Below are 17,834 nucleotides of genomic sequence, written 5' to 3' on the forward strand. Positions count from 1 at the left end.
CTGCATTAATTTTGTAGATGTTGATAAACACACCGTTTTTTGGAAAAACATACATCTACACCTCTTGTAACCAATGTTAACCTTCACTTGGCCACAAAGAGCTACAAAGTTATAATCACAACAGTACTGACACAACATCAAAGTTTGAGAAATTGCTAATCAATTCTAGCACGCTGGATGCACCATTTAGAAAGTGATCATAACATACTTTAACCCTTTAACTCCCATGAGTCACCAAGACAGAATTTCTCCTTATAACATCAATACAGTATCAACCAGATAAGTGATGAGAATAAAGAAAAATATCAATTTGGGGATAATTAGTTGATCCAATATTAAATTTTCTGAACTAACATTATAAGAATTGTATGGTTAACAGTGAGGAGAATTACAAATTTGATCTTGGAGTTAGAGGGTTAAGAATTTTTTTGCCACTATCAATCATAAACCAAAAGTTTGCAGCACATCTAAACTGTCTGTTAGATACTTTTTTCCTGTAAAAATAGGGCGATGTATTTTACTCCTCCCAGAAATGTAAACTAAAAAACTATGTTAAAAAGTGATGATGAAATAATAATCACCTTTATCCATGAGTGATTTAAAACTTGGAGAGCAGAGAATCTTTTATTGTCATCAACAACAAGCATGTGGTTTATAAGATCCTGGGATGGGAGACAAGATATACAAAAAAAAAATATTATTATTATAAGAAATAACAAGAGTGCCAATGCCTTGTCAAAAATAATGTTAGCCATTCAATAACAAAGGAGCACTGGTGAATATTGGTGAATAATCCCCTCAACTTTGTCTCAGAATTATTCAACAACATTCACTGAGCCTTAGGCAAATAATTGTTAAATATCATTCCATATACATTCCACACACACCCCTGTGAGAGAATCCCTTCCTTAAAACAATAATTGTTAAATATCATTCCATATACATTCCACACACACCCCTGTAAGGGGATCCCTTCATTAAAACAATTATTGTTAAATATCATTCCATATAAATTCCACACACACCCCTGTAAGGGGATCCCTTCCTTAAAACAATAATTGTTAAATTTCATTCCATATACATTCCACACACACCCTTGTGAGGGAATCCCTTCCTTAGAATAATAATTTTTAAATATCATTTTATTTACATTCCACCCACACCCCTGTAAGCAAATCCCTTTCTTAGATATAGGTTATAAATATCACCAGACAGAATTTTTTTTGGATGCAGCAATTCATACCTTTGCTGAATCTGATATGTCATCCCAAAAGGGTGACAGGTATTCAAATTCTCCAGCAAGAATCAAGTCAAACAGTTCATCCTGGTCTGGACTGCAACATGAAAGGTAAAAAAGTTATACTCATGGCATAAGACTTTTAACTGATACAGTGAATGGTTTGAACCCAGACAGAACAGTTGGTCAATTAGTCTAATTGTCTGATGAGAGAATGCCTGAAAGTCAATTGCTTACAAGTGGAACACTAAGAGGAAAATTTCATAACTACTGTGTGTGTACACATGTATAATTCTCTATTTAATTGACTTTAAGGAATATAAAGTAAATTTACAAGTTATCAAAAAAAATCACCAAAAAGGAATTTAGAGGAAAAACAAAACTATTTAAAACTTTTGTGAAATAACAACAAACCTTCTGAATGGTGGAAATCCACAAAGAAGAATATAAGTGATAACTCCTGCTGCCCAAATATCAACTTTCAGACCATATCTGTTATAAAAAAAAATAAATTTAAATCATGGAGCCCCAATACCCTTATTATGACATAATTAGCAGCTGCTGCATGAGAAAAGGTAACTTTGCTTAAGATTCAAACTGGATTGTCAGACATGAACCCTTAGCTACTGAACTTGGTGCTTAACTTTCACTCCCAGTTAGTTTATCGTTAGTCAAGATTATCATAAAAAATCATGATTTACCATTGACAAGAAGATCAATTAATTGCTAAAGCTTAATAAGTCTGTGGCAATTAATTAATAATTGTTGTGTCATCCTACTTCCCCCCAGTCTTTCAGCAAGAGCATTGATACAACAATGCATGAACATGAAATTTCTTTTAGCAAAACACAATTGAATGGCATGGCAAGCAGAAAGTCCATTATTTGTTGCCAAATATTTGCAAGTTAAGTTGAGGGCTCTTGTTCAATGCAAAGAAAGTAAGAGTGAACCCAGTGATTATAACTTTATTCTTGGTCTGTAAATAATCAAATTTCAAATTTCTTTTCAAATTGTTTCACACTTACCCTGTTTCATCCAGGATTTCAGGTGCAACATAAGTTGGTGTTCCACAAACAAGGAACATGGGGCTTTTCACTTCAGTAGCTAGTCCAAAATCTGCTAGCTTCAAGGATTTTCTATTATCTGAATAATTTACAACCTGTACAGAAGCACACAAGAAAGTTCAATTAGGATTCTGTACAAATAAAAATCACCACTGACAGTTACCCAAATCATAACACTTAAATTGCGATTCAAAATAGCTTACAACCAAGCTACTTACTAATAAATTTTCTGGTTTAATATCTCTATGTACAACATTCATGGAATGTAGATAATGCAGTGCTGCTGCCAAGTCGCGCACCATATGGCTGGCATCTTTCTCTGTGTACTTGGTGGCCTTTACTATTGCTTCAAAAAGATCTCCACCCTTAATAAATCAGAAAAAAAGAAATGAAACATTAATTTGGTAACCTTCACTTTTAAGCTTACAGTTGTTCCCTTCGTATCTTGAAAGGAGACCTCCTCAAGCAGGGGTCAGAGGAAAAAATTATCAAATGCCTTCTTGGCAACTTTTCTCATTTACAGCTTACTAAAATATTATAGACAATCAAATCTTTATCAAAGTAAACTGGCTTACAAGGCCAGGGCTAATTAATTGCTATGGGTAGTTATGGTATAATTTCGATCATGACAAAAAATCTTGATTCTCACCTTAACTAGTTCCATAACAAGGAATATTTCTTTAGGAGTTTCATACTCTTCAATAAGTTCCACAATATTTTTATGTTTCACTCTTCTTAATATACTAATTTCATTTTCAACCATATGTTCCTGAAAGAGGAATAGCAGCATTAGTGTAAAAGGAAGGCAAAACAAAATATCAATGACAATCTCTTCTCTTCAACTGCACCTAAGCCACAAGAAATCACAAAGGGGTTTTAATCCTTTAACTCCCAAGATCTACTTGCTTATTATCCACTCTAGCTTCTACACATTTCCTTGTAAATTAGTTCTGAGAATAACAACTGTTAAATGATAGGTTTGAGTATTCCCATAAACTCTATGCTGGATAATGTATGAATACTTGGGGGAGAAGTGCCATGCCTAACACCAGACACCACAGGGAGAGATAAGTATAGAGGGTCTCCTTGCAATTTCAATACCACATCCTCAACACAGTGTTGAGAATAAACAAATGCACTGGCTCAAGGGTTGTTTCTTCATTATAGCAAAAAAATCCTCATAACAAATTTCACAGGGAACAACACCTTGATGTGAGAATTGCTTATCAAAGGATTAGCTAGAAGGAGGTTTTCCCAATGAAAAAAAAAAACAAAACAAACTTCACAGTGAACAAAAACTGAATTGATGCTCTGTTCACCACAGGTAGTAAGGGATTAATAACAACAACCCTTTTCACCTTTCTCCTTAATGTCACTTTCCATCTTCACTAACTCTGATCTCCCAAGGTGGGTTCAAGTTGTTACAAGATGTATTCCTGAATTGGGTGTTGTTTTCAGGACTTCATTTTTAAACACCATTAACAATATAACATTGGTTATCTGTTCAGATGCTCGGGCCCTAGCCATGACACTCTACCAAGGCAAGTTAAGTGAGAGACATTCTGTACAAATAGACCTTACCTTTCCCTTTACTTTAGCTTTGCTAATAATCTTCAATGCATATTCCTTATTAGTTTTCCTGTCAAGAAATCAAGATGAAAAGTTCATTTCGATGCTTTCTCCTTGTTAAGACTATTTTTTTCAATGCCTCTTTCAGCAATTATACAATTTCACTGATTTTTTTTATAGATTTGAGTTGTTTCCTTGTATTTGTTGCAAAAAAATGACACTTCATTACATCTTTGGGTGTGATGTAGAATATAAATGAATGCTCTTCAGTCCAGTAATTTTGTCACAAGTTTGAAGTTTGTTATTTTCAAACATAAAAGTCATTTGTGATGCTATCTATTTTTTACCAAAAAAGTTCATGTCTATATAAGAGCCCCAAAGTTACCCACCTATTTTTACATTCCCTTACAACAGCAAAATTCCCATCTCCTATAACTTTTCCTATTCTGTAGAAGCCATGCACTGATATTCTTTCTCTTTTAGTTTTCTTGGGATCTTTAGCTGTAACTGAAATAAAAAAAAAATTACATTTGACTCAAATGTAAGATAAAGTACCATACCATAACTGTTAAGCTTGCCTAATACTACCTCCCAGAATTGAACAAAAAATTAAAACTGAGATATCTATTTTCACAACACACTAAAGAATACATTGAAGACTTCAGTTGGTGCCAATATAACTTCATTTTCATCTCCTGCTTTACATATAACACAGACAGCAACCAAACTAGACATAATAAAATTCAAATATCCAACCACAATACAAATTAGTACAGTAAACTAAAAAAACCGCTTTAATTAAAGTTTCATATAAGCAGTAAATTGTTTACAAAGCATTCCAAATAAAAAAATTAAGACAAAACAAATGTTGTTTCTACATATCAAATAAAAATTGAATTTGTTCGATTAAAATCTGTAAATTTTGTACTAGTGGAATAATGATTCCCTTATGATAAAAAATTCTGCTGGTATAAATTTTACATTAACGCATTACAGCAGTATCCATGATATCATTTTTAGAGAAATTATCAGGCATAGGAACAGATTGTAAAACTTATAGTTTCAAATGAAATAATGTTCACAATCTTTCCATGATTACTTTAGGCTCAAGAAGGCAAAAAATTCATTTTAAAAATACAGATCATTTATTAAACAAAGTATCCCCACAAGGCTTCTACAAAGAGAAAGAGAATTAATTTAAGAGCAAAAGCAACAATTCCTCAGAAGCTTGGCACGATACATTTTATGCAAAACTGAGTCTTTTCTATTTTCTACTTTCATTATGGTAAAAACCACAGGATTCATTAAGAATCAAAGAAGGAATATTGAAATCAACCAATGAGAAGGCTCTCAGGTGAAAAGTTTAGAGCCACCTGCTATCAAAGGAAGTAAGCTAAGCTGTGAGCCTCTTTCATTTACATAAACTTTTATCTAGATATACAAGCTCTTCAGACTGATAAAACTTTTTTGAATTGTCAAAAACTTCAATAAAGCACTCTTTAGGGTCAAATTCATTTCCTAACCTTAAATAAAATTAATTTGGTCTAGACACTTTTATGTTTACCTTCATTATTTTATGTCTGGGGAGGTTTAGTGAATTAAAAATTTTTACTTTATTTTCTTCTCATTTAGTACCTTAAGTATCAGTAATTCAAGCAATAAAAAGCTAACACACCATATTTTTAATGACATATATTGGATGATTTAGTTAATGAAATGAGATTTAAGTTTATTCTTATAATGGTTACTCTTTGAACTTATGCATATTCAACTTTGAGGTAAAATCATTTTTTATTGGAAAAAGCAATAATGATGGCAGATGTGTTTGTTACCAGATAGGTTAAGAGAAGATGGAAGATAAGAATGAACAAAGGAAAAACTAATTATTTATGAGACAGTACCCTTAAAAGGAAACTCAAAGAAAGGATTGGTAACAAGAGAACTTAAAGTAGGATTTCCATAAATGGAATTGTTCTGCTTGTATTACACTTCACAATTTACTGGTGAAGTCACAGCTGGATAGAAAAAGAAAAGGGGAAGATAAGCATGATCTTTGGGGAGATTCAATTCTGCCTCCAAATTCAAAATACAAATGATAAGTAAAAACATTAAGGTGATAATTCCTTGTTATCAACCAAATGTTAGTATTGAAGGACTTGAAATGAAACTTTTAAAATGTAAATTTTTGAATTGGGTAAAAATTGATATTGTTATTTTCACTTGCATTTGAACACTACAAACCCTTCACCAAATTAAACTTCTGTTAAACCCACAATTACACCCTTTACTTGCTTAGACCACCAAGCAGTTTTAAATGTTAAAGATAGAGACAGATTAATTTGAGAACAGAGAAGAGACAGAGCTGTCAGGAGTTATCATCTCCATTTATTTGACTACTGGATAACACTCACTAACCATTTAGTACTCTACCAGTTCTTATGGTTCCAAATCAAACATGACGAACTGAAAACAATTTTACAATTGGATTATGTGTTATGGCTTTCATAATCACAATAAAATTTTAGCTGATCAATGTTGGAAAATATTTCAAAATGAACAAGGCCTAGTATCATTTAATAGCCAATTTATTTAAGTTGTTCACAACTGAAAAACACCTGTCAAATTGCCACAAGTCAATACCTACCAGGAATCACCAGGAGTTAAAAAAAGTTAAAATAAACAAATGGTTAAAATGAAAGTTGAACAATTTACATGGCTATAAGTTGCAAGTAAAATCTGATAAATTGATTTTTTGGTCAAAATCAAGAAAACTGAAATTGTGTCTTGCATCTTGGTCTTAACAAGTAATAAACCTTGCTTGGGTTAACGTAATTGACAGTGAAGGCAGAAAATGGTGGCAGCCGTTTAAGTCAATCAATCAAAATCCTAGTTTTAGAGTTTTGAAGATTATAACAACTCTTATTCTTCAATCTTTGGCTTGCCTAGAGTATAGTGGGAACTAAAATATTCTACAGCTTTTTTGGCACTCAACAAAAGAGCTTAATCATTGACTATGCACTCCAACTAAATTGCATAACAATTTAACAGCATTTGCTAGCTTCTAACAAGTTGTGACACTAAACTCTACAGTTTTAAGCACTTGACTTTAATAATGAAAATTAATTGAAACCTAACTTAAAAACAAAATTTAAAACTTGCTTATCTTTTACTTAGCGGAATTTCAATATCAGCAAACAACAGCACATTAAATTTCAAGAAAGAACAAAAGTATTTCTACAAGTTGCTTCAAAGGTTTATCTTTAGCACTTGTTTACTTTAAAGTTCAGTGAATTAAACATTTTATTCATGCTCCCAATTCCATGAGAGACAGGGAATAAGCAAGGAGCTCCTTCGTATCTACTCAAATGATGCATCCACACCAGAATCGATTCTCTCTGCAGAGAAAGCATATGACATCAAGGTTTAGTGACTTTAGTTGTCTGAGAATTCCAATTCCCCTTTTTTTAAGGGTGCACTCTATTGATATGAAGACAAAAACATGATTGTATTTTTCAATACACTAGCAAAATTATTGGACCAGTTTTGCCTCACATACTTTTTAAACCATATTAAAAAAAAAAAGTTTCAGCACACAGGAACTATCAAGCTACGAAAAAAAAATAATCGAAAGCTACAATAATTTCAGAAATCATTACAAAAATTGTGTTTTTGTCTCCATATGGTGCAAATGGTGTTTTATGTAATGAAGTAAACAAAAGATCCAAGATTTAATACAAATAGACCATTAAATCAGTTTTGCACGACCCACGCTCTCCAACTGGTACCTACATTAACATCTTGCTGTTGCCACCTGCTTGAACCCACCCATGCATGGTACTCATTTGTCTTGACCACAAGTTCTAGATTTCAGATCCCCCTTCCCAAATAGAATATTCAGAACCATTGTTCCTAAGCAGAAATGGTCTACATATCAAACAAAAGCTGTCATCCAATTTCTATTTACAATTTGTGTGATTTAAAACTGGCCCAACAATAATTCAGTATTTTCTCACTTTTAAGTAGAGGGGAGCTCCTTGCAAATTGGAATATAAATATAGAAGCAATTTAATATTCACATAACTCAAGAAAAACCCCAAGTAAAATTTTCTCACAAAGACAAAATTGAAGCAGAAATAATAAACCATCACAGAAATAATAAACTAACAGACAGATAGGGAAGGAAAAACAACATGAACAAGATTCAGTTTGGGATGAAGAAAGACTACTACAAGAGAAGGCAGAGAGAAAACCTTGCAAGGAAAAGACAACACAAAACTTGACCCACATGCGAAGTCAGATCTGAGAATCAAACCCAAGCCAAAATGGGAAGAGAGTAGTTTTGATTCCAATGTATCATCCCTGCTTCTGTCACCTAAAGCAGCTTTTGCTAATCAGTTTATGCTTTTGGTGTGTGACAAACACAATTTTTTTTTCTTAAGTATTCACAATGCGGGAATCAATGTCATTTAGGATAGATTTATCAGTGCATCAGATGCCAGCAAATCATCTCAATAATATTACTCATAAATCATCCACAGAAAGTGATTGTCATAATAATACAATAAATTGAAACTGACTGATAATAGTATAGTCAAGGAAGGGAAATAAACAGATTACATATTAACAATGATGAACAAACATTACAGGTTAACAATGATTGAGTAAACCATTTAGCTAAGTGTTTAAAATTTTACTATTTTAAAGATTAAGCTGGCCTGTCACACAGAAAAAACATTACATTTAGACAAAAGCTGCCTTAGTAGTCCCCAAAATAATAAATAGGAAAAAACAAACTTATAAGGTTGGTATATATATTTTATTCATAAAATAAAGATGATATTTACAGCTTGAATATATAGAACAGGATATTATGGGGAAAAATCATTCTACACTGTCATTTCTGTTTATCAGGTTATTGATTTAAGTTTGGTTTATCATTTTAGTAAGAAGTTTAATATGCTCTGTTAAAAATATATTGCAAAAATTCAAGCAAGGTTTATTAAATAATCTTTGATTATATGTTGTGTTTTTGAATGTTTAAATCATGCATTTAGTCTCTCTATGGGTATTCATGCAATTCAACATCACTTCCGGTTTATACTAAGATCAGAAGTTGGCCCTCTTGTGTTAAAAATATTTATAATTCTTTTGCTTCTTGGCGAGATCTTTTATGAAAAGCAATCTTTTCCAATGATACACAGGCTTACCAACCCATAGAGGGCCTTGCACAATGTGCTCTAAATCTCAAGACATATTTCAATGCAGAAGAGAAACCATCTTGTTACAAGAAATTCCTGTTCACAAAGAAGCTGATGTTGCTTTAGGTTCACAATTACTTCTTGAGTTTTATTTCAGTTTATTCCCAATTTTTTGGGTTTTATGCAATGAAATATCTACTCAAAATTTTTAACTTCAATTTTATGAATTTATGATATATCTGTTATTATTATGATCAAGGTTCAATGTCACATTTTCTCGTGTAAGCAGAGGAAGTGTTAAATTAACACTTTCTCTATTGTGTGACAAGAAGGGAATCTAAATGATAAACAAATAATTGTTAAAAATTTTCACTCTTCAGAGTCATGAGAAGATTCAGACTTCATCCAAAATCATGCCAATTATAGCTATCAGAGATTATACCATACCAATTAATTATTAGCTTAAACCAATTCATGCACAAAGATGAATGTTTGTTACATAAGCTATGAGGAATAATAAACTTGTTTGTTTGAAATTTTAACTCTAACGCTTTGATAGAGAAATCCTAGTGTTTCATGCTGTAATATTTGGTTGTCAATAAGCATAAACAAACAGTTTAAGCATTCTACTGTATCTCAGTGCCAGAAAGAAATTCCTTGAAAAGCTTCCATTCACTTTGGTCTCCATGCTTCTTGTCAAACAATACACAGCAATGTGGAATTGATGGGTGCTCGGGTGAAAGCAGTTTCATAATTCGTTCAGCTGCGAGGTATTGTAGGAAAATTAGTCAGTTAAAAATTGGTCTAGATCAAAAAAGGGAAATGAAAATAAAACTACATCCTTGAGTCTTCAAAAAGACAGAAAGGTTGATAGGTATCTAATATTTTCCTCTAGCAATTCAATTCCAGAGGCACCTATTGTTTTGTCACAATTGAAATATGGGACAATTTTCTACAAAAACAAGTATTCAAATTATCGACACATGAATAACTTCACTTCCTTCTTTTGACTAGCTCACACAACAGGTTGTGGTATCTTTTGATTTATTTTTTCTCCTCAAAAGCAAATCTGCATCACTTTTTGATCTCTTTCTGAGTGTTTGTGGTAGTTCATTAGACTGGGGAATCTTGTGATCGTAATGATAATTTTCTACAGAGACTTTTGAATCTATGTGAATTTCACTTATGTGTGGGTGAGTTTCTGCCAATGATGACGCCTCATCTAGACTGTCATGTTCAATACTCCGTAAACAGTTTACTCTTTCCTCTAGTTTTTCTAAGGCTGCTTGTAATTCAACAGTAAGTTTTTTCAATTCTCTATTCTCTTGTTCTAATTGTAGAGTTGTGAAACGATCTTGAAGGTCTTTAGCACAAAGCTGATTGAGCTCAGCATCTGGTAAACTTAATGTTCTATGAAGTTTCTTCCTAAGCCCAATTGCTTCATCGTATGATTTATCAATTTCAGAATGTAAGCCTGAATCTTCATCTTCAAACTTTGAAAAAAGTGAAGGAGTGTTTGGTCGACTACTAAATGGAGAAGATGCCTGGCTACTGAGGGGTGATGTGGGCCGGCTACTGTAGGGCGTGGTGGCATGGCTACTTAATGCGATTGTACCCCTATTTCCCATTAGTTCTAACTTCTTATCTGGCTCTGATTCATAATCACTGAGCCATACAGTTGAATAAAACTTGTCACTTGACGGAGGGTTTGTCTTTGTTTTAGGTTTCCTAATGACTTTCTTCGGAGCTCCCTTCCTCCAAGCTGTGTATAGTATGAAAATTTACTAAGTATCACTCTTGTTCCTTTTCATTCCATAATCACCATCCAAATTGATAGGCCCAATTCTACATCTTTCCATAGTTCAAGACAGAAAGGCTTAAAAGATCACTTTATATTCTTTTATGTTTTTTTTTTAATCTCAGGGTGACAAATCTTCAACTCAGACAGAAAGTTGCAATTTTTAACAATATATTTACAGTAAGTAAGGACCTACAAATCAGAATTTAATATTAATGGAAGCTGGCAGCTTTGATTGTGTGACAGGCAAACCTTAAGCTTTAAAATGGATTAATTTTTTCCAACCACTTTTTATATTGTTTATTAAATTTTAAAAGTGTTTATTGGCATATAGTTAGCTTTAAGCTGAGAATTTTTTTTAAAAATACAGACAAGGAGAAGGATCAAATATTTTCATTCAGAATTACATTGAGTATGTGAAATTGTGACCAGCACAAATTCATCAAGTTGCTTCAGCTACTCATATAAGTATGGACTTGAATCTGAAGTACTCAAACCCCTCTGGATGTCTGTATTTCAGTCAAAGCAGGCATGATCTTGGATAAATTTTAAGTGTTTCACAAAATAATCTCACCTGAATCGGGTGATTCCTTCTCAAAGACATGAGCTGGGTACCTGTTTCAAACAAACATCATTTCCTGTTATCCAAAGAGTGTCTTCATCAATAAAATCAACAGTTAAGTTTGGAAGTAATTGATTGAAGCTACTAAATGATTGCCAACTTAAAAATTACTCAGACTTGAAGTGAATCGCAAGATATCAATATTGCATGTACTGACTGCTTTGAGAACCATATCCTCTTCATTTGAAGGCTTCATGTCACAATTTATTGAAAATGAAGTCAAAATGACCCATCCAGGTCTGAGTCTTGTATAACAATCACTGAGCAACCACAAGTCCCACTTCATGACATTGAAAATGGCCCAAAATAGTGATCTAAAACCTTTCACCCCCACAAACTGAGAACAACACTTTCTTGCAACATGTGACTTTACATTTCTCTATAACTTATGCTGAGAATAAGGTTTCCTATGTGGGCAATTTCCTCTGGTTGATAATCATATCAATTCTCATTACCTACCTCCTTAAAAACATATTGTAATTGTAAGAGAAATTTACACATTTACCATACCAAGGATGAAAATGTGACATGTCGAAGATCACAAGCAATCTGAAAAGCTCCCACTTTTCACACTCAACTAATGAAAGTTTGACAACACATTAAAAGGTGCACTTCACAATGAATCAGTCCTACACCAGATGACATAGTTAAGTCCAAATATAATTTTCCACTTGCATAGACTTACAGTTCCTCATTAGGGTGGGCATAAGAACTGTTTGGAGTCTGCAAAAGAAAAAAGCATACAAACCAATATTGTAACTATGACACTCACTTGTAAATAAATTGAGGTGGGGAAAAATCACTGCTTACTTAAGATACTGTAACTTAAGTTGCTAAACACAAGAAGCCAAAACAAAAAAAGAAAACAAAAAAAATTCACTAACCCTTCTTCCAGAAGATCCATTAGGAGACTTGGCACTAGTTGCTGTTTAAAGAAGATTTTTCGTTTAGTAATTATGAAAAGGTTGTTTCAGTACATGGAGAGGACTTATTTACTATTTCTATCTAGATAATCATACTTTCTCTGCATACTAGTGGTAAGACTTTGGTATTACATTCAGCAATATATGTTTTTTCTTGACTATCTTTTCTTCATTCTGAACACCATCAGTTATCTTCACAAAAGAAACACAGCATATCAATCATGTTTAAAAGGGATTTTAATAACAAATAAGTAGCCAACACACCTCTTGGGCTGTGTCCATTCACCTGTATCAGAAATAAATTAAAATATTGTCACCACTTAATTGGCTTTACTGCAGTGTCAATCACAAGTTAACAGATGAAATATTTCATATGTGCTATTTGTCAAGAGTTTCTTTTGAACTCAAAGAAATAAACGCACTGAAATCCTGCCCTTGCTCTGATCATGTGGCCATGAAGTTTATAAGTGCTATTTGTGACAAGTTTCCTTTGAACTCAAAGAAAGACACCCACTAAAATACTGTACCCCATAGGAGCCTGTTTTAACCCTTAAACTCCCAAGATCTCATTACTAATTCTCCTTAAAATCTGCCATATAATTCTTGTGATGTTAGTTCTGAGAATTTGGCACTGGATCAACTAATAATCCCCTGATTGATATTGTTCTTAAGTCTCATTGCTTATCTGCTTGATGTTGTATTGATGTTGTATTGATATTGTAAAGAGAAATTCTGTCTTGGTCACTCATGGGGATTAAAGGGTTAAATTTGTCTATGTATTACAACTTTACTGTACTTGCTCTCCAGTTAAAGGTTTAATTTACATTATTTTTAACACAGTACCAGAAATTGATTGCTTAGTGCTCTAGGTAAACCAACTAATATTACTCTTACCCTAGCTGGTGGTCCAGGACTCATTCCTCGTTCTTTACCAGCACTCTTAACTAAATAGGAATTAAAATTAAACTTACAAGACATGAAGAGATTGCACAAGCACATCTGCAGCCTGAGACTGCAACGATCAATATTTTCATTTGCAGTAATGCATTATCTTAGTTTTTGGCATCACGTCTAAGTTCCAGTTACTGAAACCATGCCTCAGTGGACAGTATTCACATTTAACACATCATTTTTGCCATGATAGCATACAGGCTACTTAAAGCTTTCATTATAAGCTATTTTAACCAGAAACAAATACAGTACATCCACTTTCAAAAATCAGAACTCCAAGGTTACACGTTTTCCTTTTTATAATCAAGAAAGACTTTTTAGTGTAAAGATGTTACTGAAAGAAAACATCTGGCTTTAAATTTATATATCATATTATATTATATATATGTGCAGATTTCCTCAATTACAAGTAAAGCAGTAAAGCAGCAAAATTTACTCACAACTACCTAAATTAAGTTTTTTCTTTTTCTCTTGTTTTGAACACCATGAACTATTGAGATTTGTTTCTTAACTCATTTTAAGACAATGGAATGTTTATTTCACAATTGTAGAAAATTTAGAACTGACTAACAATATAGCAATATGTCAATTTTACCTGATGCGGACCGTCGCACCTGACGATCACGAGAGGGAGTGTGGCTACCGCCTGAAAATATTTAACATTACAAATTCTTGTTACTGCTCACTGCCAACTTTTTGGCTTTCGGAAGGAGATTTTATAATCAGATTATTATACCAAATTCTACTTATTAATGATTATACTTTTTGTATAAACAATTTAATACATATTTTACCTTTGATGTTTTACAACATAATTAATGAGCCAAATTGATTATGATAGTATTGCCAACTCACTTCTATTTACTCTCTTATGTATCAATTTCTTTCTCCACCTGGTGGACCTCTAGCACATTCAGTTTAAAAATTTATTCCTAAACATTTAAAATGCTTTTGTCTTAGTTGATCTTTGGTCAAACATTGAAACAATTAGCACAAAACTGCTGTTGTCATACTGCAAATCATTTTAAAATTCTCCGCAATAACTTTCAAAAAATTCTTTTTATTTAATTAGAGGACTTTGTTCTAAAGGCCATAACAATTTATTTTATTCTTTAAAGTTATCTTGTTGACAGTGTTATGACACTATAGTTTAATGGGTTCATGGAACTGTCGTTGCTCTACATACCAGTATCATTAGAGCCACTGTCTCGCCTTCCACGTGGGGTTCGTAGTGAAGATGACCTTTTCAGGCCAGCAGGCCTCTTGAGATCTCTATATGGAGTAATCTTATAACCTAAAAACAAAAAGTGTATGACATACTGTGGTCAGTTTTAAGAACTCAAGCAAAGAGCAGTGTATTTTTGCACCAAAAGAAATAAGATGGCTCTTATAACATGCAAGAAACACTTTAGCCAGTTTGATCATGGGTTTGAGTTCACGACCTAGCCCTGTCATTGTACAGTATTCCAAAGAGGGAACCTTTACTCCCTCTTTAACCCCTTAGCTTCCAAGATCTCGTTAGTAATTCTCCTTACTGTCTGCCATACAGTTCTTGTGATATTAGTTGGAAGGAATTGGTATTGGGTTGACTTATAATCCCCTAATTGATATTTTTCTTTATTCTCATCACTTGTCTGCCAAACAACACTGTAAGGAGAAATTCTCTCTAGGTCACTCATGGGAGTTAAAGGTTAACCAGATGTATAAATGGATGGGAGAAAACTGAAACAGAAAACTTGACAGAAAGCTCAGCTGCAGGTTCACAGTGATAAACTAGCATTCCATAGAAGTGTCTGAGACATACTTCTGATCATGTCACACTGGGCAAAACCACCCATAAGCACAGGAAGTAATGGGACACTTGGCCTTAAAAGTTTAACCTCACCACTTAAAAAATAGTTGGGATAACAATTATGTAGCTAGCATAGAATTCTCTAGTAATCATCCTACAAGACATAAATACAACTGGTAGCTTTAAGCTACCCAAACACAAGTGAGCTCTCACATAAAAAGCCACTTGAATGCTTCAAAAACATATTACTTCACTTTTTTTTTTAATCTAGAGAAGTTGCTATGATATTTCAACATGAACCAGACCACTAAATCCACAGTCTAGATCCATAAATCACAGTTGAGCAAATACAATGCCATCCCTGATTGCTTTTAACACTCAAAGGAAAATTGCTAACAGTAATCCATTTATGAAACAACTTCAATAAAACGAACAGATTCATTTTATTACTAAAAATGTCTTGAGTGTAACATGACATGACTTTGAATAATAAAAAACAATACCATTATAGTGCAATGTCCTGTAACATACCATAACACTTATATTCTACAATTCCATTTCCCTTCCCAAGCAATAGGAATTTACTTTCCTATCCAATTTATATTCCATTACAAACACTTTTAGCACAATTTTCCAAATACCTTCTCAGACTCTAAAAATAGTTCAAAACTCTAAATTTATTAGTTATAAAAAAGTATATGCCCTTGCCCATTGCATTCTCTCCTTGAATAAATTTCTATGAGTCATTTCTTATTCACTGTCCAATTTAGAAATTTTCCTAACTCTTTTTCCAGACTAAAACCTTTAAAATTCACCAACCTTATTAACATTACTGTAAACTTGATAAATAACAAACACAACAATCTATCTAGAAATTCCCTATAGGCTACTCAATATTTGTATGTCCTTTGATAGGCGAAAGCCCTTCAACATAACTGTTATTAAATGTATTACTATTATTAAGATTACCAATGTTTTAAAATTCAACTTAAAAATGCCATTGATGCTTTTAAATTCTGTAACCCCTTACATTTTGTCTCTCTCAGTTAAATATAGCATAACACATTTAGATATAATATTTATATAGTAATAGGAACTTTAACTTTAACAATACTTTGTCTAATTCAATTTGCACTTACGTAATAAGCTTATAATAAAATTTACTTTCTTTACTGAGATTTAATTATGGAAGATAACACTTATTACACTTTTTCTTGAGAGCCATAATGGACATGCAGTACTTCAGATAAATAGATTCCAGTTGACTTATTATTGGCAGCAAGTTCCAAGTGCCTTTACATGGTTTTGTAACTTTAAAAACTGACATAACTTGTATCAGCGAGAAGATAATTTTGATAATATGATGATACTTAAGAAAAAATATTGCTATCAAAAATACTCATTTATCAATAATATTGTGTATATTTGGATAACCATGCTAAAAATAAGAGAATCCTTGACTAAAAGGATAATACACTATTTGATTTGACGAATAATTCTGCCAAAAATATAACAGACTGGTTGTGATTGAGTGGAATACACTTTTCAAAGTGTCGATCAAATGAAAGTCCAGCCTTAAGATTTTTGATGAAATTGGGAATGAATTACTTCATCCACACCTTCACATGAATGAAAATACCATATGTTGAAGTAAACACCGCAATAGACTTTTCTTACAAGAAAGCCTGTACAAGTATACTTAAAAGTCAAAACAGGTGTTCCTAAATTACAGTAGGAATTTCAAAGTGCTTGGTTTTCAAAGCACTACAAAAGTTCGGATTACTTCTGAACTGTACCATAATCAATTAAAGAAAAATCAGTGCACCTTCTTGAATCAAGATCTACAAAAAAGGATAAAATTTGGTACTGCCTCTACCAGCAGTAATTGCTTCTTTTCCTTCATATTATTTCTGACCCATCCAGAAGGATGTTTGGAGGGGTAAATATCAATAGATCTTTTACCTTGTACTTGTGAAACTCTCCCCTACCTGATACTGTAGGGGAAATTGTCCAAGTCTCATTAAAATTCTTCACAATGAGCGTGAATAAATAATAAAAATAAAAGAAACTTAAAATAAATAAAACCCACTACACAAAAAATGACCTGCATCTCTAGTGAAAGGCTAGATATATATGATACTATGATTGTCTACTATATGGTGACTAAAAAATTTCAAATAAACTTTGTGTGTAATATAACATTAAAAATGAAAATTTTTCTGTGCTGATAAAATTGAAACTATCTGGTAATACTTTGGTTAAATAACCTACTTTTAAAATTTACTTGTAATATATATACAATACTATGGTTACTTTTACTCACAAGTGAGTATTATGTAATATTTTGATTAAATAAGTTTCAAAACTTTGATCAATTAAAAACTGAAAACCCCACACAAAAAAAAGGATTAAAATACACCTTCAACCATACTGGTCTAGAGTGACCTTTTTAACCCGCAGAAGTAATGTGTTTCTTTTTTAACTGATCTATTTTGATGATTGATGCAAGTTAAAACTAGGGTTGTCATGTTATGAAATACATGAGTAAAATATTCTCAAAAGTGAAAGCATTTGTACTCATCAATCAAGCAAATAGTGGACAGTGCAAAAACAAGCACTGACCAATAAAAGTCCAACCCAGTTTCAATGTGAGATGGCAAAGTGAAATCTTATTTAGAAG

At 32.6% G+C, this 17,834-nt stretch overlaps 1 protein-coding gene across 4 annotated transcripts in view; it reads right to left on the reverse strand.

The window, feature by feature from the left end:
- The window catches only part of LOC131784379 (serine/threonine-protein kinase DCLK1), a 31,463-nt gene that overhangs the window by 6,877 nt on the left and 6,752 nt on the right, over positions 1-17,834 (reverse strand). For 3 of the 4 annotated variants that reach the window (XM_059101187.2, XM_059101186.2, XM_059101182.2), the window contains exons 4-18: positions 14,549-14,656; positions 13,958-14,008; positions 13,306-13,355; positions 12,676-12,697; positions 12,373-12,413; positions 12,174-12,211; positions 11,441-11,481; positions 4,260-4,377; positions 3,883-3,940; positions 2,951-3,070; positions 2,520-2,666; positions 2,263-2,396; positions 1,652-1,729; positions 1,244-1,334; positions 582-662 (exon numbers count right to left, since the gene is read on the reverse strand). In XM_059101187.2, the coding sequence (XP_058957170.2) occupies positions 582-662; positions 1,244-1,334; positions 1,652-1,729; positions 2,263-2,396; positions 2,520-2,666; positions 2,951-3,070; positions 3,883-3,940; positions 4,260-4,377; positions 11,441-11,481; positions 12,174-12,211; positions 12,373-12,413; positions 12,676-12,697; positions 13,306-13,355; positions 13,958-14,008; positions 14,549-14,656 (1,178 nt within the window). The remainder of the gene's footprint in view (positions 1-581; positions 663-1,243; positions 1,335-1,651; positions 1,730-2,262; positions 2,397-2,519; positions 2,667-2,950; positions 3,071-3,882; positions 3,941-4,259; positions 4,378-11,440; positions 11,482-12,173; positions 12,212-12,372; positions 12,414-12,675; positions 12,698-13,305; positions 13,356-13,957; positions 14,009-14,548; positions 14,657-17,834) is intronic. The other variant, XM_059101183.2, reaches the window with a different exon arrangement.

The sequence above is a fragment of the Pocillopora verrucosa genome, chromosome 14 (assembly GCF_036669915.1).
Source record: "Pocillopora verrucosa isolate sample1 chromosome 14, ASM3666991v2, whole genome shotgun sequence".
NCBI lineage: Eukaryota > Metazoa > Cnidaria > Anthozoa > Scleractinia > Pocilloporidae > Pocillopora > Pocillopora verrucosa.